Source organism: Sphaeramia orbicularis, chromosome 21 (genome assembly GCF_902148855.1).
Source record: "Sphaeramia orbicularis chromosome 21, fSphaOr1.1, whole genome shotgun sequence".
Lineage (NCBI taxonomy): Eukaryota > Metazoa > Chordata > Actinopteri > Kurtiformes > Apogonidae > Sphaeramia > Sphaeramia orbicularis.
The window spans coordinates 14,593,816-14,619,192 of NC_043977.1; the positions used below are offsets into that span (position 1 = coordinate 14,593,816).

General features: G+C 36.5%; 1 protein-coding gene across 1 annotated transcript; it reads right to left on the minus strand.

The window, feature by feature from the left end:
- Positions 1–8,141: 8,141 nt before the first annotated feature.
- On the minus strand, positions 8,142–21,650 carry LOC115412547 (zinc finger protein 292-like). The gene is made up of 12 exons (XM_030125111.1): positions 21,488–21,650; positions 19,048–19,193; positions 18,452–18,533; positions 18,134–18,269; positions 16,784–16,986; positions 15,350–15,486; positions 14,865–15,006; positions 14,277–14,561; positions 11,913–12,965; positions 11,037–11,800; positions 8,464–9,575; positions 8,142–8,379 (listed from the first exon to the last, which is right to left on the minus strand). The coding sequence occupies exons 1-12, from the start codon at positions 21,611–21,613 to the stop codon at positions 8,375–8,377; spliced, it is 4,191 nt and encodes a 1,396-aa protein (XP_029980971.1). The 5' UTR covers positions 21,614–21,650; the 3' UTR covers positions 8,142–8,374.
- Between the last annotated feature and the right edge of the window lie 3,727 nt (positions 21,651–25,377).

Genomic DNA, 25,377 nt, shown 5'->3' on the forward strand with positions numbered 1-25,377 from the left:
ATATTAATGGGTTTTGTTGTTTTAGTTCCATATCAGCCAACACAGTGGACGCTTATGTACCATCCCATACACTGTAATTCAGATCATTACTGTAACTTTGCTGTTCTTGATAAACCTGATCTGCACTAACATGTTTGAGTGTGAATCAATTGTTATTTGTTAGACAAGGTTTTTTTTTTTTTTTTTTGCATATTATCTCCATGAAGTGAGTAATTACTAGCATTAGAATATGTTAAAATGTGAGAAGACATCAGATTAGCAGCATTAAAAATGTTTTTATTTCATTGTTTTCATATCACTTTCTGATATTGGGTTTTAAACACGTTTCTTTACTTCAAAAATTAAATGCATGGATATTTTTGTAACTCCATAGAAAAAAAAACCTCAATCGCATTGTTTTTTTCATGGCTAAACACTGAAGGAAAAAATCTTGACTAAGGTTCTCATAATTCGTGCATGAAAGGGTTAAGGTGTGAGCTGGAAAAATTTGAAAATGACTCTTAAAAGTGCTTAAATTTGACCTTAAAAAAATGTGTACGAACCCTGTACATCGAGTCTTTTGTCCAAACAATGAAAATTTACAAACTCAATAATCATCCATTAAATCAGACTTTTACGATTCATTATTTGTTTATTCAAACAAATCGGATCACTTTTTCTTTAAGAAAAATAGATGGAGAATCATCACCTTTACAAATCCAATCTATTAACATTTGTACATATAAATAAGCAGGTTTAAGTGCACATCCCTTAAAAACATTACATCAAAAAGTTATTAAACAGATCCATAATTTCACATGTATGTACATATCAATGATCAATGTTAAATATTAAACGCATTAAACGCTCAGCTACGACGGAGTAACTGAGAAATAAGTGAAGAAAAAAAAACTCTGAAATCAAATCAAACTGGTACTGGTTTACTGAATGTAATAGTATTTTTTTTTACCTACAATTATTCTAATACTGATTCAGTCTTGGCACTAATTGAAAATGTGAATAGTTGGTATGCTGTACAAGGTGATATTATGACAGTATGTAGGTAGATTTACATGATCTAAACAGTTTGGTCATGGCTTTAACACAGGATTCACAACTTTCTAATCAACGCCAACACAATCCTCAATATTCTAAAGCCATCAGAAAACAGCAGCGTTGGCATAGTTGAGCTCCTCTGACAGTTTGGATCGAGGATCTGGGAGGGAAAACGAATTCAAATAGTACATACGACATATGAACAGATGACAGAACCACCATGTATCCGGTCATTATCGTGTCTAAAGAGCCAAACGACCTCTTCGCTAAAAGCTCATTTCCTTTGGCAGACCACAGTAAGTTCACATGCAGACGGAAACACACACTGAACGGATCGCTCTCCTTTAGTTGGATTTTTCATTATGTTTCACACAGTTGCAAAATACTGCGTCAAACGTACGGCATGGAGCTTCACAGGTCACAAATTATATTAAAAAAAAAAAAAAAAAAAATTCAGGCTCAAGTTATCTGAGTGTTTAAGGCCTGTGTTAAAAGGTCACAATATTAAAGAAAAAACATTAGAATTTAGCTGAATCTGTCTGTTTTAGGTGTTTTAAGTTACGATGGGGATGGGATTCAATTCACCCCCCCCCCCCCCAGAACTAAACTTTGGACTAGGGATGTAACGATTAGCGGTATAACGATAAACGGCGGTAAAATTGCAGACGGTTAGTATTAAAGTTTAAATTCTAATTATCATGATAACCGTGTTTGATTACTGCACTTTAACCCATAAAGACCCAGAGCTACTTTTGTGGCACTTTCCAAATAAATTTTTCTCTATTTTAACTTTTTTTCAAATGATTTATCACCATTTTTTATAACATTATCCTCTGTATTTTGTGTTTTTTCAGTGAAAATCATGTATTTTCCTATATTTAATTCACTGATCATGTAGATGTTCGTAAAAGCTCAGATTAAAATTGAAGGTTATTATATCAAAACCAGAGAAAACTGAAGAAAAAGTGACTTTTTCACAAAGATATCAATAACCAAATCTAAATACAACCATCTCCATCCACTGTCATTGATCCAACTCCATGGGTTTTACTGGTGAATCAATGTTGTAGAAGATGATGGTGTTTCCATGGTAACTACAGAGCCTTTGAACGTCCAAAAGGGTCATATCTGATGACCATGAAAAGATGATGAACTGTATTTTACACCAATTATTTACTTGTATTGATAGGATTAATGGAACAACAGGTATTAAATAGTTTAGATCAGTAGATGGTTTGGGTCGATGGTGTGTGTTTGGGTCTTTATGGGTTAAAGGGAAAATGCCGATGTAAAGATACGCATTTATGACAAATATTTCAATATAGTTTTGGTGAATTACAATTTTAATTAAATGCCTAATATTTAGAACCAATATTCACATTTAAAGTCTTTGAAAAGGTTTGTTAAGCATCTGTGTGTTATTTACGCAATAAATTCTAGACATTTTTCAAATCGGATTTTTTTTTTTTTTTTTTTTTTTTTTTGTGTTTTCTGGGCTTTTATATCGATATAGTAGGTTAAGGTGAAAAAAAAATAATAGGAAGATGATATAAATGAAGTTGTGCTGAAAAACAGATCCCAAACATGGGTATAGTAAACATTTGTTTATATACAGGGTGTCCCATAAGTCTCCATACACAGGAGACATAATACATACGGTTCTAACATGGATTTCTTTATATTTCTTCAGCAGTGGAGGACACGCATTGAAATGTGTTCCCGACAAAACGGCAGTCATATAGAGCATATTATATAAATAAAAATGATTTATGTCAAGAAACGTTTATTTTTCCTATGTATGGAGACTTATGGGACACCCTGTAGATATATAAAGGCAAAATCAAAAGGACTGAAAAACGGCCAAAATAGGCTCAGACCACTAAGGGTTAATACTTGAATGTTTATGCAACAGAAGGTACATTGTGCCAATTATTTTATTTTATTATTATGTATTTTTTAAATACAACTTGGTTAAATTATTTCAGTGTGTGTATAAGTACTTTCTGAACATTTTGAGCACAATTTCAAAAATATCGCGATAATAATGATAACCGTGATATGAAATTTTCATATTGTTACATCCCTACTTCGGACCATGGGTGACCGGGCCTTCTCCTCTGCCACCCCCCGTATCTGGAACTCCCTCCCTGACCACCTCAGAGCTCCTCAGTCACTGGACTCCTTCAAAAAAGGGCTAACACATTCCTGTTTAGGCTTTTTATGGGCCACCATGATGCTCTGTTTAATTCGCCTAGTCTTTTATTCCTGATACAGTATTTTATTTTTTTATTGGACTGTCTTCTCTCTGCAGCACTTTGAGATTCTGCTGAATGCAAAGTGCTGTATAAATGTAATTTATTATTATTATTATTATTATTATTAATTCCCATATTAACCCTATAACAACAAAAATATATTTGATATATGAGTTTTGAAGTCTTCTACACGATCAGCATGTTTTTTTTTTTAATTAGATACATGCAATACACAGATAATCCACCAGGGGGAAGAATTCATTCACAAGAGGCCTTTCCAGCAACATTACAACAGGGGTGTCAAATTCATTTTGGTTCAGGGCCTACGTATATTCAGCCCAATTTGATCTCAAGCAGGCCAGACCAGTAAAATAATGACTTAATAACCTATAAATAATGACAAATCAATGTTTTTCATTTTGTTTTAGTACAAAAAAAAAAAAATTAAATTTTGAAAATATTTACATTTTACAAAAAAAGATGTGAATAACCTGAAAAAAAAAAAAAAAGAAATTTCACTTGAAAAATTAGTGCAATTTTAACAATATTCTGCCTCGACTTATTATTTATACATGTATACTACACACAGTGTTCCATAAACATTTGGTAACAGGCAGAATATTGTTAAAATTTTGGAGTTTGGAACTAAAATTTGAACAATTTCTACAATATTCCATCTGTTATTATTAACACAACTACAGATCACAGTGGATCCATAAATGCACAAAACATTTACTAACAGGCAGAATATTGTTCAAATTGCACATTTCGGGTTGTTCGTCTTTGTTTATATTTATGTATTCTTTTGCATTTTATTGTGAAAGAATAGTTTAGTAAATGTAAATATTTTCCGTGTAATCTTATTTTTTTCCACTTGAATTTTTTCCCCGTAATTTTTCACAAAGAAAATTTGTAGTTGTCATTATTTATGGGTTATGGTGTTATTTTTTACTTTTTACTTCACATTGGTCTGTATGTGGAATCTGAACCAAAATGATTTGGACAACCTTGACTGTTCAGGTTAATGTTTTGCACTTTCATCCCCGTGGGCCGGAATGGAGCCTTTGGCCGACCAGATTTGGCCCCCGGGCCGCATGTTTGACACCTGTGCACTACAAGATTAAATTAATGAGGAAGGAGGCAGAACTTTGTCAATTTTGAAAAGGAATTACCAATTTGTTAGACATGTTTGTTCGAAAATAATAATTGAGCATTGAGACCCGATGTATCAAATATGATACAAAACTGAAACTCATACATGGAAATTGATATTTGAAAAAACATTTTTTTGGGGTTGTTCTTAAAGATCAATAAAGGCTCCAGTTTCAAAGAACTGGAATTTTCTGTCAATGATTTAATAGTTCAGGCTTTACAGGGTTCAGATCTGTCAGGTCTTCTGGAGTTTTAAGTAAAAGTGTAGTGTATGGATTCGAGCCCTGAAGACTGAAACCTGGACTAGTGTCACCCTCTCTGGTTTTGCTTTCAAGTCAGAGGGCCAGATTTACTAAAGCAGCGCAAATGACTGAAGACGCCTGAAGGAGCGACCACTTGTTACTAGCGATTCACTAAATTATGAATACAGACGCAGCCGGTTCATTTCAATACTGACCAAGTGCAAAGACAGATGGCACATAGATACACACGATGCCTGTCAACATGTACATGAACAACAACGCAGGTTCAACTTCTTAATGTGACAAACGCAAGAGGTGGTTTCACATGTTTCACACTAGAGTTTTCTGCAGTAGAACTGGAAGAGCTAAAGGATGACTGTTATCTGTTCTAACATAGTGGATAAAATACATTAAAATCACACTAATAAAGGCCGATGTAAATCACCATTTTGAGGTAAATAAGCTACAAGAGGAAAAAGATGTTTCATGGAAAAAGTAAAATATGATGGCACAGAGTCAGATTTGTAGCCGCCGTGACCTCTGACCTCTAACTCACAAAACTCTGGTCAAACCTGAGCCATAGATGCATTTATTCTTTTTAATGGGTGGGTTATTGTTTATAAAAGCAGTAAAACAGAGAAAACGTTGAGCGCATTTGGAATCTAAACGTCACTGAGCTGAAAATTTATTGTGTTTAATTAGTTTTTTGGTGTGAAGCTTCATGAATTTCTGACAGTAAATCCTGTTTGGCTTCGTATCGAGCCTCCTGGTGATTTGGTAAAATGATGTCGGTTCATTTTAATAATAATAATCTACGGAGCAGGAACGACGCAGGTGAAACTGTGGAGTTTTACGGTCGATCTGCTCTGATGAGGCTTCTCTGTCATTCTAAAGAAATTAAAAGGAGTAGAGAACATTCTGGTTCTTCTACCACCTGTTTTCACTAGTGCCATCATGTTCATACCAAGCGGGAATGTGTAAAGACCAGCTTTTCTTCTGTGTTAAAGGTGCAGTATGTAGGAATTATGTTCTAAGTCATTATAAAATGGCCTTGACTGTCAGCAGACATTAAGGAATCATGTTCATTTGAAATACTGATATCACTGACAGCAGTTGTCCAGCCAGAATATTTGCATTTGTAAAGCTAAGTGTCAGCCCCGAAATGATGTTTATGTTGTCATTGTTAGGGGTGTTTAAAAATATCAGTTCTGCAATATATCGCGATATTTAATTTCACAATACTTTATCGATATTAAAAAGTACTGTATCGATATTTTTAAGTATTTATTCAAATGCAGATATGACAGAGGTTCATTTTGTTTTTTTGGTTTTCTTTATTATTTATGTCTTATTTATTATTATTTATTAAATAATGGTTATTTTACGCATCCTAAAAGCATATTTTACTGTCTGAGAGGCAGATGTTAGTTCCTCTGGAAACCGGGAGAATTAGAAAAATTTTGTAATACAGCATTAGATCCTGTTCTGAAATAAGTGTGTTTAGTATTTGTACATATTTCTGGTGTAATTCAATCCTTCCAGGAAAAAAAATCATAAAAAAAAAAAAAAAATTGCTTTTTTAACAGTATCGTGATATATCGTATCGTGATCCTAGTATTGTGATTTGTATTGTATCGCCAGATTCTTGTGTGTTTTAGGCTAAAGGCTCATTTACCTTTTCCCTATCTCCTGAATCTTTGCAAACTTTCATTTGAGTGGCCTATTATATATTTGACTGGCCTATTATATATTATACTTAGGGGAGGACTCGAGTCCTCACTAAGACCAAGACAGTGGACCACATCAGTCCAGTTCTGACGTCTCTACACTGGCTCCCTGTCTCTCAGAAAATAGACTTTAAAATTCTCTTGTTAGCATATAAAGCACTGAATGGTTTAGGCCCAAAATCCATCAGAGACCTTCTAGTCCAGTATGAACCATCCAGACCACTCAGGTCATCTGGTGCAGGTCTGCTCTGTGTTCCCAAAGTCAGAACTAAACATGGACAATCAGTGTTCAGTTTCTATGCTCCGTGTATCTGGAACAAACTACCAGAAAATATCAGGTCTGCTGAGAGTCTGAGTTCTTTTAAGTCAAGGTTAAAGACTCACCTGTTCACTGCTGCCTTTGACTAAAAGGCTTTTGACTTTTTAAATGTTATATTCTCTTTTGAAACTCTGCACTGCAACTCTTTAATATGTGTGTGTTTTTATATTTTTGGATTTTATGATGATTTGGTGATGATTTTTTTTTTTGTATGAAATTTATGGTGTGGTGGCAAGGATCAGTGGAAACGCTAGTAGTAGACGCTCATGCTGGATCTGGCAACCCCTAGTCTGGGGGGAGGCGTAGAGGATACTACGCTCTACACTATTTTGAATGTGATTGCAGTACCAGTTTTGGCCACAATCCTGCATACGGCACCTTTAAATAATGACGCAATCAGCAGTAAATCGACAATCATAAGCCTTCGGAAATTGCATTGTGCGACTTCTTCTCAAAACACTGTGCTTTTGAATGCAAACTCACACAAATATTTATCCAATTAAGCACTAAACTCTGTCCACACCTTTCCAGCACTAATTTTGCGCTGCATCCGTTTAGTAAATTGACTTGACAGTAAATCTGGCCCCGAGGGTGTCATGTAACAGGATACTCTGAGGAAATCAGAACTACCTTATGTATCACTCATAGGATTTTCTAATGCTACATTCAGACAGCAGGTAAATGTGGCACAAATCCAATTTTTTTTGCCCATATCCGATCTATTGAAGACAGTTTGGACAGCAAAAATCAGTTTGTTTCAAATCCGACCCAGGCCACTTTCATATGTGGTCCTAAATTGGATACGTATCTGATATTTTGCAACTTCAGTCTGAACGGCCAGGTCGCATTTATCCGACTTTTACGTCATTGAAATATGACAAAGGTCACAATTCTGCATCCCAGAAGGAGGAGTGGTGGGAAAAATATCCATTTCTCAATAACAAGAACGTGGAGTGTGGTCTTGCAAAGAAGAACAGTCTCAGAGAACGGACTTCCTAAGAATGCAAGTCTATCTGTTACTGGAACAGCTGCGTATCACTGCAAAAATCAAAATCTTATCAAGTGTATTTTTCACATTTCTAGTCCAAATATCTCATCACACTTAAAATAAGACAATCACCTACAGAGTAACTTTTCAGTGAGATATAAGAACTGATTTCTAGACAACAGATCTGGAAAATCTTATTTCAAGAAATCTTACCAAAATAATTTTCACTTGATCCATTGGCAGAATTTTTTTTGCTTAATATAAGATTTTTTTTTTGCTTAATTCATGATTTTATTTATTTATTTTGGTTAATTCAAGCAAAAAAATCTGCCAATGGAAGAAGTGAAAATTATCTTGGTATTATCTCTGCTGTCTGAACGTAAGTTAATACTGTATGTATGGATTTGTGTTTTTTTTTTTCCCCACAACTAGCAAACTTATATTTTCAAAGCAAAGCAAATGAAACGTGATAAAAGTAGTAAAAATTATTGCTTTAAAGGAAAAAAAAAAATCCTCAGTTTTCCTTGCCTTTCTGCTTCGTTTACAATCTGATACTTATGAGTAAAGAAGAGCTGTATAAGAATCAAGAAAGACGTCCAGTGTTCCTATATCTTGATGGCGAGTCCTATGCCGCTTCAGCTCCTCTTCAATCGCAACTAATCTGAAATTAAATAAATAAATATTAGTGGTTTAGAAAAGTTAGATATATTTGTGAAATAACAGCTTGGAAACTCAGCGTACTTACTGTCATCGTCTGAGTCGAAGCCAAACAGAGCAGAGCAGGTGTTAAGGGCTTGGTGTTTCTTTAATTCGTCCGCGGTGCTAAAAGACGACAGGCATTTTTCACAGCGATGCCTGATCTTCTGCTCTGGCACCACTTCAGCCTCCTTCTGCTCCGTCTCCGAAACAGGGTCCTTCTTTTTCTTATGAACCCAGTAAATGTTTTTCTTCTGAGGCACCTCTTCGGTGGTCCTCCTCTTACGCATTGAAAGCACAGACTCGTCCAGGTAGGTGGAGGGCGGCGGTCGGATGAAGGGGGCTTTGACGAAGGTGGCGTAGGAGGGGTCCTCAGGTTTGAAGGTTTTGTGCTCGGCGATGAGTGGCTCTTCCAGCTTCTTCCGGAATCCCTCGGCTAAAGTAGACGAGTCGTCCATGTCTTTGACATCCAACGGGTCCCTCTCCATGGGCAATTTTTTCTTGGGCTTCTTACCTAAAGCGGGTGGACTGTGAGGCTCCTGTTTTATACTCAAATGTGACACTTGGTTTCTGATTCCATCCTCGAAGCCATTAATGTTTGTTTTGTCCACTTCGTGAGTCAGTGTTTTCTCTGAACTGGGATCAGAGTTGGACACAGATCCTTGACTTCTGTCTGTAACGTTCCCATCACACTCCTGATCTTCAGTTTTTGTCTGACCTCCAGTTGTGCTCGGATCTTCAGCTTTGATCACTATGTTGATATTGTCGTAACAGGAGGTTTCATCGTCTTCGCAGTTGACACCGTCCCTCGGACCCTTCTTACTCTGCAGCCACAGCTCTTCAACCTTCACCCTCTGCTTCCACGGAGCTTCTGCGTTTTGCTTCTTCTGCCTGTTCAGGCCCAACTCTAGCTCCTCTTTCTGCGGCGTGGGAACGTAGTGTCTCCACTCGTGGTCTTGGAGGCCTTGGACGCTTGAGAAGAGCTTTTCGCAGGCTGTGAAGGGACACTGGGGTCTGAAGGGCTCGTGGGTCTTCACGTGGTCCTTTAATTCTTGTAGTGCCGCAAAGCGCTGGTTACAGTCAACGTGGTAGCAGAAGTACTGAGGATGTGTCATGTGGAGCTTCATGTGGTCTTTGTAATGTTGGAAAAACTGGATCTGCCTGTGAAAGGAAAACACAGTTAGCATCGGAGTGGACAGCAAACATGTTTTAACAGTGCAAATACCAAGATAAAATATAATAAAAACTTGGATATTTACTATTTAAATAATATATCGTCACTGTTGGGTGGAAACCTCTTATGTCCAAAATAGTTATTTTTCAGCAAACTGGAAAAATTATGTATATTCTGAATAAATGAATGGAGGTAAGAGATGTAGTCAGAAGTTGTTTTCAACACTTTTCATTGGTTAACTATTTGTAAAACCGTTAGGCCAACATGAAGACTGACCAAAAGAATTGTTTTATGGCAAAAAAAACCACCAAAAATGGATTCACGTGTGTGCCAGGAAAGCATAGTCAGCCTCAGAGTGGACATAAACATGTTATAACAGTCCAAATAACAAGATAAAATATAATAAAACCATAGATGCTTACTATTTAAATAACATATCATCACTGTTGGGCGGAAACCTCTTATGTCCAAAACGGTTATATATTTTCATTATACTTGCATGGCAGTCAAGAGGGCTGCCAAAAAACCCTAAAGATAACAACTATGTTCAGTCTTTATTTGATGACCACTGAAAAGTACAACTTAAAGCACATGGATTTCAGACCAACTTGCCAAAACAAGCAAAATGAAAAAACAACCCAAAAACACTATAATACTCAATCTGAACATGAATTTAACCTGCATCTGTGCTCCCCGATGTGCTGTTCATCTTACCTGAGTAAGTTGTTTATATAAGTATTCGTTATAAATTGGATATAATTTATTTTTGATAAGTATATTACTGTTAAGAAATAATATGTGTATTATTGTTATGTAATGGACAAAGTTTATTTTTGTTTTTTAATGTGTATTACTGTTATGTAATGGACAAAGTTTATTTATGTTTTTTAATATGTGTATTATTGTTATGTAATGGACAAAGTTTATTTTTGTTTTTTAATATGTGTATTACTGTTATGCAATGGACAAAGCTTATTTTTGTTTTTTAATATGTGTATTACTGTTATGTAATGGACAAAGTTTATTTTTGTTTTTTAATATGTGTATTATTGTTATGTGATGGAAATAGATTTTTTTTTAAAAATATGTGTATTATTGTTTTGAAATGGACAAAGTTTATTTTTGTTTTTTAATATGTGTATTATTGTTATGTGATGGACAAAGTTTATTTTTGTTTTTGATATGTGCACTATTACTGCTACAAAAAGGAGAAAAAGGAGTTTACTTTAATGTTAAATGCTGCTGCAAAATGGACAATCTATCCTTGATATGTACAGCAATTTTGTGTTTTGTGCAGGAATTTAGGGTAGATTGAAGGATGGGGTAAGGGGGCAGGAGTTTATAAGTTAAACTTCATGCCGCTCCTTTTCAAATGGACTTTCTTTAATACAGTCCTTTTATTGTCTGGTTTCAATGCACATTCAAAATAAATAAACAAACAAACCAACCTGAGGCAAAGGGTGCACTTGTGTTTGGCCCAGACAAACGTCTTCTCCAGCACCTTATCTTCATTAATGTGGCATCTGATGGCGTGCTTGGTCAAAGTGGTGCTGATCTTCAAGAACACCCGATCACAGGACTCCGAGGGGCACAGGTGATATGTGATGTCCACACCGAAACCGTTCTGTCCTGCGGGATTCTCCGACCCCCCTCCTCCGTCCTGCGGCACTGTTGGCTCTTTTACAATCACCAGGCCGTCTTTAATGACTACCTGGTCGTCCTTAAAGTCCAGCTGCTTGAATATATTGGAGTCCGGCTTCTTGCACTTTTTATGAAGCACAGATGTCTTTTTGATGAGAGTGCGGAGGTTTCTGATGATTCGGTCTTCCCTCGACAGGCTCGGCCGTTTGCTTTTTGGGATGATTTTGGGGGTTGGTTGAGGCGTTTCTTCTTTGGGAGCGGAAGGCTGATTTTCCACGTCATTTAACCTTCCATTAGCTGCTGGAGTGTTCTCAACGCACGGCTTCTTACTGGGTTTCCGTTTGTACATTTCGTCGATGTGGTCCATGACATGCTTTTTGGCAAAGGGAAGCTGTCGGAAGCGTTTTCCACAGATGATGCACCTCAGTTTCTTCTTCTTCAGGTGTGACAGCGCGTGCCTCATGACATTCAAGCCTTTATAATCTTTGCGGCAGAACTTGCAGTGGTACATCAGGTGTGCATATTGTTGTGTTCTTAGTACTTTTTCTCGCCACGTTCTCTTCACTTTATCCTGGACAAATGACAGGAAAAAAAGAAGAAACAAAAACAGTGCTTTAATTTTAAATGAAAAGAACCATCAAATTTAGATAAAATTCATCAGTCAACACAGACAAGAAACTGACCTCCACTAATTCCAGAGCCTCTTTTTCTGAGATTCCATTAAATTCATCTGGTGTTAAGGAATCTGGAAGATGTGGTGTCCCACTGTCCAGAGGTCTGGAGTTCAGAGAGTAATTGTGAAACTGCTCTACCGGACAATCCAATAACGCTAGAGGTGAACCATCAAGCTCAGGATTCCCCTCAACGGCAGGGACAACAAGTTGAGTTTTCTCATCAGGACTGATACCACAGACCAGGTCAGTGAGTTTTTTCTTCTCTACGTCACCCGTCTGCTCGGGCTCAGTCAGTTCCAGTTCACTCTGTGGCCCAGGTTCTTTCTCTAGATAAGGCATGGCTTTCTCTTTGTCTTCGGCGTCAGACTCTTCTGCGAGGTATACAACGTTGTCAGGGTAAGAGAGTTCAAGTTTTGATAAAGGCTTCCGCCCTCGCTTCTTGCCTCTAACTTTGACCTTTTTCTCTTTCACTGACTGAACTGGTTCAAATCTAGGAAGACCCTGTAACCACCTCTTCTTCCGACCCTTCCTTTTCAAAATCTGGCTCTTCACACATCTTGACAAGTATTCTCTCTTGCGACTTAGGGGGATTTTTCCAGGGGCAGAGTTTTCCATGTTACTGTGATTGCGTCTTAGTGAATACACGGGCTCACTAACCAAAGAGGGGGATTTGAAATTGTACTTAATTTCCGGATCATCGCCGAAATCCACCTCTTCATCAGACAGGGATTCCCTTCTTCTCCGTTGCTTTTTCCTCCATTGTCTCCTTTTCAGTACGTTATTTGACGGGCCAAGAGGCTTGGCCGTCTGTCCATCCACGCTCTGCTCCTCTAGTGTTTGTACTGTGTCGCTGCATTGGCATGGATTCAAAGCATGAGCATATGGATCATTTACATAGTTATTCCTCGACAGCTCTTCACTGTATTCCTTCTCTGCTTCCTCCTGTATCTCACTGAGAACAGCAGCTTTCACGCCCTTGTCACTCATCAACTCCAAGCAATGGGTCCTTAAAGTCAGGAGGTTCCAAAACTCAGGGTCAAAACACAGGCGTTCCTTAAGTTTCTGGAATAAAATAGAATAGAATAGACTTTATTTGCCATTTGCACAGACACATCGCAGTATAGGTACATTGGAATTCTTGTGCATTTCCATGAGTCATGGAATCCAAAAAAAAAAAAGACATGAACAAAAACAGAAACAAAACATAAACACAGCTAAAACATATAAAAACAGTTATTGCACAGACAAACACAAATACACACTTGTAAAATAGAATACTGATCAGAAAAAAGTAGCTAATAATAATAATAATAAAAGTACTGGAAGGTAAAAACAAGTTATTGCACATTTGAATTAAAGTACTGGGAGGTTTCTACACATGCTTTATGAATGTCAGCTGACCCATAACCTATGGGAGAACATAATAATATCCATTAATAAAGTGCTTAGCGCCAAATTTGTGCGAGAGCTGGCATTTAGTATATTAGGAATTAGTACGAGGGGAGAAGGACAGACAGCTCAGCAAATCCTATGGTGTCGACTGGCCCTTCTTACAGGGTGTAGAATAGTACTCAGGCACTGGAAAACTACTAATCCCATACATTTAAGCAAACAGATGGGGGAAATTATGAAAATAGCCAGCTATGAACAATTGATTTTTAGGATCAATAACAGACAGGAGAAATTTTTAAAAATATGGGGAACCCTTCTTAGATAAAATGCGGAATAGATAACGGAGCGGACCCAACTGTAGTCTTGGGTATTCCTATAATAACTGAAGGGATTGGTATTCTGATACCACAGTGTATTACGGTAAATGTTTTATTGTCCTGGCCTTGGTCTTTTGTCACCTGGAAAGAGATGTAATGTAACAATATATCCTGTATGACAAAACTGACAGTACTTTACGGTTTTGGTAATTCTTTTTGTTTGTTTGTTTGACTTTTTTTGTTGTTTTTGTGGGGGTCTTTTTGGTTGCTGTTTTTTCTTGTTTGTTTTTTTACATTTGCTTTTTGTATTTTTATTGATATATTTTCTTATAACTGTATCCTGATGTATCACTGTAAAATGTTTAATGGGTGAAAAGAAAGAAAAAACAATAAAAAGTGAATCACAAAAAAAATAAAGTACTGGGAGGTAGAACAGATTATTGCACATTTAATTAAAATGCTGGGAGGTAGAGCAAGTTATTGCACATTCAATTAAAAGCACGGTATTAGTTAAGAGTCTGTCAGAGTGTGAGGGACATGAGTGACTAGTGGCCTAAGGTAAACAAAGTATTGAAACATAGCAGATATGTATCAGAATGCTAATGTGTAAATTGTGTGATATCCATGATGCAACAGAAGTTCCCCTATTGACCCCACCACCAACCTGTAAGATGTGGAAGCGGACATTAGTGCGAACAGGGTTACTGTGAGGATGCTGATCCTGGTCAGGATGCATGTAAAGCAGACAGACGGTTCTGTACGCCTCCAGGCTTCGCTCCTGGCAGAAGACGAGCAGGGCACACGCTCGACAGACCTCAAGGTCGTGGGGGAGAAGGAAGGCGATGGTCTTGCAGACCAGTGACCGGGTCACACTGTCAGCCTGCAAGTCACACAGCTGTAGGGCCCTGGCACAAAGTTCCACACACACCTGGACGCCCTCACCACCGAGCTGTCCAGAAACAAACAGAGTTTAGAATATATACTGCATGTAATGATTGGCAAAATTAGATTTCATGTGAAACAAAGACACAAGTAAAATTCATGTGGTTTTGTTGTGAAATAATTAAAGAAATAACTGCTCTGTGGATAGTGTGACACATAAATATTTCTATGCAAATAATTTGAATAGTTTTCAGAATTTCAGGTATAATACTTGACTTCCCTATATCATGGTTTTCTTTTAATGCAGATTTTAGACGATGTGCAGGAATTAAAAAAAAAAAAGAAAAAAAAGGTAGTCATGTTGTCATACCTCTGTAGTGACCAGTTTTATAAAGGGGAAGATGGCTCTGACATTTGTTGCAGAGGAGGCAAGCTGCAGGCACTCATCCAGGAAGCCTTGTCTGGAAGGATGGGCCCTAAGATGTAACCTGCTCCAGATAAACACCAAGTCCCTGTGGAAAAGAAGCACAAGTATTCATGAAGACTTGTTCTTTATACATTCAAAATACAGGTTTAACCTTTGACATTTTCAAGTCCATATTTTGAGTGGTGAAAAAAACCTCACCATGAAGTCATCCACATCTTTCTCTGTTTTATATTCATACAGCAGCAAGTATCAAAATTCCCAAGTGGGTAAACAGAGAATAACTGAGGCCAGTTAACGACTGAATTCATCCTGCATAACCCTACCTTCCTTAAGAGAGAGAAGTTTATATCCAACTATGGAAACTAAAAAGGACTGTGCACTGCTGTATTAGTATGTTTTGTATGCCTAAAGGTGGACATATTTCTTACCAGATGTAGTACATGTCTCCGTTGTGGAGCTGCTGGGTCAGGAAGGCTTTACACAACGTCAACAGAAGCTCATCTTTTTCAACACTTTCTGTGTTGCAGATGATCTCCACGGCATCTCGACCATCAATTTCTGCCATCTGCCAAGGGGAAAAAGGACAGTTATTTGTAAGGTATTTCAGAATGCCCTTTTCCTATAAATCCTTTAATCATTTATTTAAAGTCATGTTAAATTAAAACTTTACAATACACTTATTTCTGTTTATTCATAATACAAGGTTCCTACAGGTTTCTTCAAGTTAAATTTAAGCCTTTTTAAGACTTTTTTTTAAAACTACTTGGAACAGAATTTAATGCCCATTTCAAAAAACATTCCCAAAATCAGCTTTCTCGGGGATCATGTGCATGACTAACGGCTGCACATCGTGTTTTGGGCCGAATGTTCTGCAATCATTTCTCACCGGGGACTGCAAAGTTAGTGATAACTGGTTCCTTATTTCAACGTAAATATGGGTTGGAATGGATGGAACATTACTTTCTTTGCAGCTTGGACATTAAACAGGCACATTTAAACACAGTAAACAAGTTTATGGCAACAAAACTGAAGACCTACCATATCAAATTTAATACCTTTTAAAGACTTTTTAAAGGTATTAAATGCAGATTTGTAAATTCAATACTTTCAAGACTTTTTAAGACCTCGCAGGAACCCTGTAATTATTACCCAACAAATTAGAGAGAACATCCTATCATATATTTAACTTAAAGGACACTTCTTTTTTCTTCCCTCTTACTGGCAGAGTTCTCCAGTCTGAGCATTTCACTCACATATGCGAGTTGAGACTATCATGTGCCAACGCTACAAATTCTCTGGTCACACCAGTGCGAGTGACTCAAGATCTGATATCCATTATTTACAAAGCGCAGTGTACAGTGAGGGAACCCTTTCCTATGCTTAATCACTGTTACTGTCACTAAGAAAATGATAAACAGAGGTTGGTATTATTATTATTATGCTTCAGTGTCCTCTGCTAATATTGTCTCAATTCAATCAAAGCACAACACAGCAGCGAAGTATTTCTATAGAAAGCACCTACCTGGGAAACAAAAGCAGGCTAATGTTATTAAATGTGTAAATACATATTTAAACAATATTGTAATTTGTCTCCTGCTGTCGGTGTATTTATTAATACACTTTATTACTCATGCATTTGTGCACTCCCCAAGTCACATATGTGACATGCATGTCGGTACTGACTGAATGCTTAAGAATGTCCACTGATAAAGGCATGTATCTATGTACATGTGTCCCTTGTTTCCTTTATGTTACCACTGCCTCTAAAAATAACTTATTAAGTTCATCCCTGCTACCTAAAGGAGCAGGTACATTCACACACAGCCACAGAAAACATCAGAGCTCTACTCCTCATCTCTTACCTCCTTCAGAAGGTGTTCATGCAGTGAGGCTTTGTAGAGGCAGGTAAGGTAGGCCTGATGGAAGAACAGATGGTTTCCGGCTTCTCGATTTTCTAGGCAGCTTTTAGAGAGCGTCATTGCCTCCCGCACACGTTCGCAGGCCTGCAAGTAGCGAATCCGCAGCTCTAAGAACACTGGCAACTCTGAGCTCAAGTACTGTTCCACTGCAAGAGAGGAAATCACAGGTGTCAATGTATATAAAACATGGGTTACATTTCAATAAGAATTCAGAATCTAAAACACATGAACTGGAGTATGTTACATAACATCACCGCTCCCCCATCAGCTACGGTCTCTAGGAAACAGTATCTGGGTTTCCATTACAGTTTTCCTCAAAATAAAAGCAACATTTCTACAATTTCGACAGGTGTTTCTATTGAAGAGTGTTTGGCTTCTGATGCATGATTCTAGCAAAGTCCCATCTCACAACGTGTCCCAGTTCTCGTAAAATATTGTATAGTTTTTGCAAGACGCTCGTTTAAGAAAGAGGCACGCGCTGAGTTTCCTTCCAAATCTCCACGGTGTTGGCTCTGTAATGTCGGTTCATCTACTTCTATTGCAGTGACTGTTTTAAACAGAAGAAGGGTACGTATAATTGTCCCTAGGCAAAGTCCTTATTTCTAGCAGCGGCCATGCAGAATGGATTTCTGGGAGGAAAATTGTACATCAGGAATTCACCGAGTTGTGGATCCATAATTTCCAAATGACCCGGGTAACGTTTAATGAACTGTGTGATGTTATTGAACCTCTTGTGGCACCAGACTTGTCATGCCCTCAGGGAGTAGTTCCTACACAAAAGCGAGTGTCTACTGCCCTAAACAAACTAGAACCACCTGTTCTGAGTACAGGGTCAAAGGTGAGATGTTTGGCCTGAGCAAAACCACCGTTCACAGTTGTGTGAAAATGTGCAAAATGTGTTTCTAATACACTTTAATGCTACACTTCTATATTGAAACATCTCAAAAACCACCTCATGAGAGCATAAAAACTTTTTTACGATCTTTGACAGTTTTCACGACATTTCGGTGTTTCCATGATCAGTTTTCTATTGCACAATTTACATTAGGCGCATTTCTGAGGCTAATGGAAACCCAGCTAGTGCCACGCTCCTTATCAATCAGCACTGCAGCTTCACATACTCTAGCAGAGTGGTCTTATTGCTGGTCTTCACTTCACTTGTCTTTGTAGCTTTTTGACAACACACTAAGTCTTACTAATTGTCACTTTACATAACTAGGGAGGCCTATTTGATGATTCAGTGCTCTTTGTGAGTATGCAAAACTCACTATTTAAACATTATTACGCTCCTACCCTCTGCTGATGGTAAGTCTGCCTCCTTCAGGATTCCTTGCAGCACTGGATTTTCCCATGGGCCTCCTGTTTTGATGATTTGCTTCACATGCTGAAGGTAGATGTTTCTGTGCCTCAGGAGGTGAGAATGACATTCCTACAAAGAGTGTCAGCGACAGGCATTCAGACTTCAAATGTCACCCCCGACTGCAAAAATTTGTTTAAGAAATATAGCTCCATAATTGACTATTACATCAACGTTGATTTTAAAAAGACAAAGAAACACATAGAATATATTTATACTGTGGGGGACTGGTGTAGCAAGTCAGCTTTTGTTACCTGAAAGCAATCAAGGATTTCTTTCAAAGGCTTTTCCCCAAATTCTTCTTTGCTGAAAAACAGCATCAGCTCAAAGAAGCTCCTGTAACAAAATGAAAGAGCCAGTTAGCATATGTCAACCTATGAGAAACCTGCTTAAATAGATAACTTGCTTAAGTGTTTCTCTTTGTAAATTGGACCATCGTTGACATGAAACTACCAAGCAACTCAATCAAGCATAATGTATACAATCTGAAAGTCAAATGGGTTTATACAAGTCTGCAGGAAAACACATATGGTTTTGATGTAATAGATAAAAAAAGTATCTACACTGATTGTCTCACAATGAGTGACAACAGAGGATGGACATTTTTAACTGAAGGATCATTTCAATGTATTTGCCTGTCAAATAAAAATGATGTGAAAACACTGTCAACATTCACAACCCAAGCATTAAATTAACCAATATTAAAGCATGTGACATTTGAAGGTCACGTGCATTCATTCCAAATTGTGCTATTAGTCAAAAAATTGCACGTCATTATTCCATTAAAGATTTTACTGCAATTACAAGAATAACATAATTTCCTTGAAATTAACAGTAATAGAATGCTTACAAGGCTAGACTGCTGAGAACATAATGAATGTGCTGACAGTCATCAGGGAAGGCAGCAGTGGCTTTGGTGAAACTGCAAAGTGCTGTTCGTAGCACCTTCAGCTGTGGGAGAGGAACCTGCCATTGCCCTGTGTACTCCTCAACCAACTGTGAAGGCAGAACAAACAAACAAAAACATTATATTAAAAAAAAAAAGTCTAAAAATCACAGCCCATTTTGATAATTTTGAGACATATGTCTGACCATGGGTTTAAGGAGGGCACTGCCTCAAGACCACATTTTTTGTGGCGCACACTGAGAATAAATCTAAAGCGAAAAATGCTTCATATTTTGCTGACCTGCTGTCACTTCTTTATACTTGAATCTGAGCCAGAGACGTACCTCATGAAATGAACACTGCACGACACTCAACATAACCACCTGCACATATCCCAGTGAGATACCAAACATGCTGACATTACTGACATAACAAGCAGTCGCCTATCAACATGTGGACTTGCTACAGTAAACGTGGCCCTATATCAGGCTGCAAACACTGTAGAGTTCTTCAGTCTTTTGGTTAAGGGCCTGGCCAAGTGAAAGGGAACATCAGAGTTAATTTCTTTTTTCTCTAAAACAATATTTTTGATTACTCGGCATGAAAGACATATATCTCTAGTTTCTAAAACTGTGTTATTTAATTTGTACCTGAATTAGGCCTACAACTGGATATATAAGAAAATATAAGAGAATACAGTGTAAATTAAGAACAGCAAAGGTTGTATATGAATGTATACAGCAAAAATTCAGAATGTAAATAGCAATGTTCAAATAAATATGTTAAAAGTATATGCCTTTGTCTAATCTTATATTTCTTAATCAAATACTATAAGGATTTTGAATATTATTTATTTAAAAAACATCAGAAAGATGTGTTTAAATATAGTAATGAAACATGTCGACAAAGACTGACAATTTTATTAGCATTTTAATAAAATCTTTGTTCAGTGTGATGCACCATAATAATAAACACCTCACTCTGTTACTTTTTTGGATTCTCACTCCGTTCCCATGAATTAATGTCTTTTAAAACTAAAATAAAAATGATATCAGTTTCATTTTTGGATATAATGTACTCTCATATATTAAGAAAAGTGTGGCATGCTAAATATTTGCACTTTCCTTGAGGAACAACACTTTTTGGCATTTTTTCCAAACCATAAATAACTGCTGTATATTTTTCCTCACTCCGTTACTTTATCAAGGATAATAAATTGATGTTTTTATTAAATATCTGGTTACTATTCCTTAATGGCATGTTAAAGTACTAGCTTAGACCTACAATTTGAGCTATTACGGGTACTGCTACATTAATTGTGACAGACATGGAATGATTACTATTACTGCACTGTGCTTTCTTACTCCATTACTCGCTTGGCAAGGCCCTTAAAGTGAAAGTATGCCACACCTTTTAAACACCTGAAAGGCTATTTTTGCATACAGGCCTTAAGAGAAGTCTTTATTGATCGCCAGTTGGGGAAATTCAGTTTGTCACAGGAGCTGAATAACACAGAGGGTAGCATAGAAAATGATAAAACATAACAGAGGGCAAAAATAAACTATACTACATGCAGAGATACGTAAACATAACAAAAACATAGAGCATAATGTATGACACAGGTGAGGATTTCTTGCAAAATGCCAAATACAAAATATCAGATACAAAATATAAATAAGCATGATGGTTCTATGTTATAAACAAAAGACTACACAGGTGTCCAAAGTAGTGCAAAAAAAATTAAATAAAACAAAACGTCAGGTTCATATTAGATATATAACATAACCCATGTGTTTTTAAAGGCGAGGCATGTTCAGTATAATATTTAATACATTAAAGTTTGCCTTCCAGCACTCCAAAAATTCGCAGCTTTAAGTGCTAACAGGATTTACTCCAGAATTAATGAAGTGACAACTAACTAAGATGCTGCTCCTCAATGCAAGGTGAAGGCAGTTTTTCATAAGGTTTTACAAACGAATATGTTTGTTAGTAAGCAGTACGTTTAAAACAGCACAAGGGTATGAAATATTTTATTAATTCTAGGAGATAATAATAACTACTTTGCTTCACATAGCTCCATAGATGACCCTAGCTAACTCTATCACACTGAACGCTCCAAGTGCCTTAGCTTAACTGGCTAGCTAAAACGCTAAATATGGATAAACGGCATGCGGAATTATCTACAAACCCGGTTATAACATGATGCTATGTCACCAAGAACTCGGTTTATGACTAGCTATAATCATGTTACCCTTTGCTTTTGCGTTTCATGTGGGCTACCCCGCAATATTAGCTCCACTAATGGACAAATAGAGCCTGTCTGGAAGCTAACGTTAGCTAGTACCATTAGCTATAAACACACACCGACATAGCGCACAGTCAGAGGAAACCCAGTCTAACGTACCTCACAGAACTCAGCACAATACTCTTTGCTTTTCAGAGACGATTCGTCGCTACAGTGTCTTTTGCACAACGTTTCCAGGGCTAATTCAAGCCCGTCTGTTTCCAAATCACTCTCGCTGTCCGCCATACTGGCTGCTGTATCCAGCGCATAGTCAAAGTTGCCAGGTTTGAAAGGGAGCATCCTCCTCCACAGCAGACCGAGCAACTGGCAACTCTGCGACGTCAAAGCACTTTAATACGGCGTTTTTACACACGCACGGTAAGAAAATGTCACACACACTAAAGTAAATATGCCAAAACACGCCCCTCTTTTAAAGTCTTTCTGATTGAATGTGAAAATTATATTAAATCGCTGGAATTTATCTTTAACAAAAAAAAAAAAAAAAAAAAAAGCACAAACATTCTGACAATTTATAAAGAATTCTTTAACCCTTTCATGCATGAATTATGAAAACCTAAATCAAGATTTTTTTTTTTCCTGAGTGTTTTTTATTCCTCTTTAGGCATGAAAAAAGCAATGTGATGGATTTTCTTTCTGTCTTTTTTTTTTTTTTTTTTTTTTTTTTTTTGAAATGAACCTATTTTTCATGGGGTTACAAAAATGTCCAGTCAGCTGCATTTACTGACATACTGTGTGAAAACTATGAAATACATTTTTTAAATGCTGCTAATCTGTTTTCACATTTTAACATACTAGAACCTCCTGAGACCCAGCAATGCATGTTTGTCCTCTGTAGGGGACAAAGAGTTTTACAGCATTATTATTAAAAAAAAACAAACAAACAAACAAAAAAAAAAAACATTCATTTTCTGAACCCGCTTTATCCTCACTAGGGTCACGGGGGTCACTTGGAGCCTATCCCAGCTACACAGGGGCAAAGGTGGGGTACACCCTGGACAAGTCGCTAGTTTATCGCAGGGCTGACATATAGAGACAAACAATCACTCTCACATTCACACCTATGGGCAATTTAGATTAACCAATTAACCTATTAGTGCATGTCTTTGGATGGTGGGAGGAAGCCGGAGTACTCGGAGAGAACCCACGCAGACATGGGGAGAACATGCAAACTCCACACAGAAAGGTCCCACCCCTGTCGACTGGTGTTGGAATCGAACACAGGACCTTCTTGCTGTGAGTGCTAACCACTGCACCACAGTGTCGCCCAAAAACAATGCAATTGAATGTTTTTTTTTTTTTTTTTTTTTTTTTTACCTATTTTTCAAGGAGTTCCAAAAATGTCCTCTCAGCTGGACAGCATGAATTTAATTTTTGAAGCAAAGAAACGGTTATTTAAAACTCATCATCAGAAAGTGATAAACAGTGTGAAAACTATGAAATAAAAACATTTTTAAAGCTGCTAATCTGATGTTTTCTCATATTTTATCATACTTTAATACTAGTTATTATTCAATTCATGGTGATAATATCCTCCTGAGACCCAGAAAATTGACAATTTTAGCTTTTTTAAATTAAAAATTGTCTTCATTGGAAACTGCATAATGCAATAGTTTTTTCCACATACATTTTCAAAAATATTTTTATTTATTGATTTATTTTTTTAATGGAATGTCCTTTGCAATTGACAGTATTTTTTTTTTTTAAGTTAAACTGTCAAACTTTTGTCCCCTATAGAGGACAAAATGCATTACTGGGTCTCAGGAGAATATGCCAAAAAAAAAAATACAAAAAAAACGGTGTCAGAAAACTGTTAATTAGAGTCTAATAACAATTAGCAAAACAATTTACACTAGACCATGTTACTGCAGATCAGGTTTATCAAGAGCAGCAAAGTTACAATAATTGTATGAATTGCAGTGTTTGGGATGATGAATAAGAGTCCACTATGTTGGCTGATATGGAATTGAAACAACAAAATCCATTAATATACAGTAGAACAGCTGAAGAATAACTGTTCACTGTAGTGACCACTGTGCATGAAAGGATTAAGTTATCATTATTATTATTATTATTATTATTATTATTATTATTTGTCTATTCTTCTTTGTGTCTGTAAGTCTTTGCATTATTTGAATTTCTTTGCTCGGATGATTTTTCCTTTTGACATCTTGACGTTTGTTCAAAATTTCTCTGTTTTGTATACCAATATATTTTCAATAAAGCTGAAAACAAACAAAAAAAAACAAAACACATGCACTGTAATGTAGCTGCACCAAACATCCATCAAAGTTTACGTGCGTAGTAAATATCTCCTACAGTGAAACATAATAATCCATATAATGCACAGACACATAAATCAACCTGCTAGCTGCAAATTCCCATTGGGTTGATGCTGAAATATCTTTGAGAGCAGATGTGCAGGTTTTAAATGTTACTTGCATGAATTAAATCAACTTGAATTAACCCATGAAGACCCAGTGCTACTTTTGTGTAAGTTCCCAAATGAATTTTTCTCTCAATTTAGCCTTTCTTAAGTGATTCATCACCATTTATTAAAATATTATCCTGTATATTTAACATTTTTCAGTGTAAATTAAGTATTTTCCTATTCCTAAGTATTTTCCTATTCCTAAGTATTTTCCTATTCCTATCCTCCATCGATCATGTTGAGGTTCATTAAAGCTCAGAGTAAAGTCAAAGTTTATTGAATAAGAAACCAAGAAAACTGAAGAAAAAGTGACATGTTCAACAATATATATCAATACCTGAGCATAAAACAAGCGTCTCCATCCACTGTCATTTATCAAACTCCATAGGTTTTACTGGTGAATCAATGTTGTAGAAGATGATGGTGTTTCCACGTTCACTACGGAGACTCTGAACGTCCAAATGGGTCATATCTGATGACCATGAAAAGATGACAAACTATATTTTACACCAATTATTTACGATAGGATTAATGGATCAACAGGTATTAAACAGTTTAGATCACTAGATGTTAATTAAGGTTAGGTTAATTTATTCATGTAGACTGCACTTGAAAGTCTATTTTGCAGAGACCTATTAAAACTGGATTAGTAGCATAATAAATGTGTTTTAAAGGAAAACCATTTTACATGTCTTGAAATTTTCCTTTCAGCGCTTCCACTATGCACATGTAAGGTATAGCAACATAACTGCTAGCCACAAATTCCTATTAAGTTGACATGCCGTAATATTATTTATGGCAAATGTGCATGTTTTAAAGCTGTCTGAGTCAAATACGTAACTTGCATGAATTGAATTAACTTGAACTAACTTGTTTTCAGTGTCTACAGCTGAAAGTCTATTTTGCAGGGGATTGTTACGTGGATCTTAAAATTGTCCTTTCAGCACTCAAAATATCTACACACAACATACAGCAACATAAAGTAATTGCTAGGTACATCAGTTGAGCTGAGGCTGAACTATGGTTAAAGCGGATGATGTGCAGGTTATAAGGGCATCTGAGTCATATATGTGACTTTTATAAATTAAATTAACTTGAATTGACTTAAAGGTTTATTTTGCAGAAGCCTATTAACCTTATTTTTGTAACATATACCATGTGTTTCAATGGCAAACCATTAAAATTTGCACTCCATATACTGTATAAGCACACATAAGGTAGAGCAACATAATTTAATTTCTCACTACAAAATTTCCTCTGAGTTGATTCTGAATTATTCCTTTGAACAGGTGCTTTGCATGTTTTAAAGCTGTTTGCGTCACTTATTTGACTTATAATAGAATAAATGAATTTAACTTGGACCAACTTCTTCACGTCACCTACATATGAAAGTCTATTTTGCACACAGGCCTATGAAAGTTGGATTAGTAGCATATCTCATATGTGTTTTTTTTATTATTAATTATAATATATATATATATATATATATATATATATATACATACATACATATATATATATATATATATATATATATATATATATATATATATATATATAT

What these genes read in the sequence shown, in the direction of transcription:
- LOC115412547 (XM_030125111.1), bottom strand. Translation starts at nt 21,613, where the DNA reads ATGGCGGACAGCGAGAGTGATTTGGAAACAGACGGGCTTGAATTAGCC. An exon ending in GGAGACATGTACTACATCTG is followed by an intron (nt 15,007 to 15,349) that starts GTAAGAAATATG and finishes TCTTTTCCACAG; the next exon opens with GGACTTGGTGTTTATCTGGA. An exon ending in TAAAACTGGTCACTACAGAG is followed by an intron (nt 14,562 to 14,864) that starts GTATGACAACAT and finishes GTTTCTGGACAG; the next exon opens with CTCGGTGGTGAGGGCGTCCA.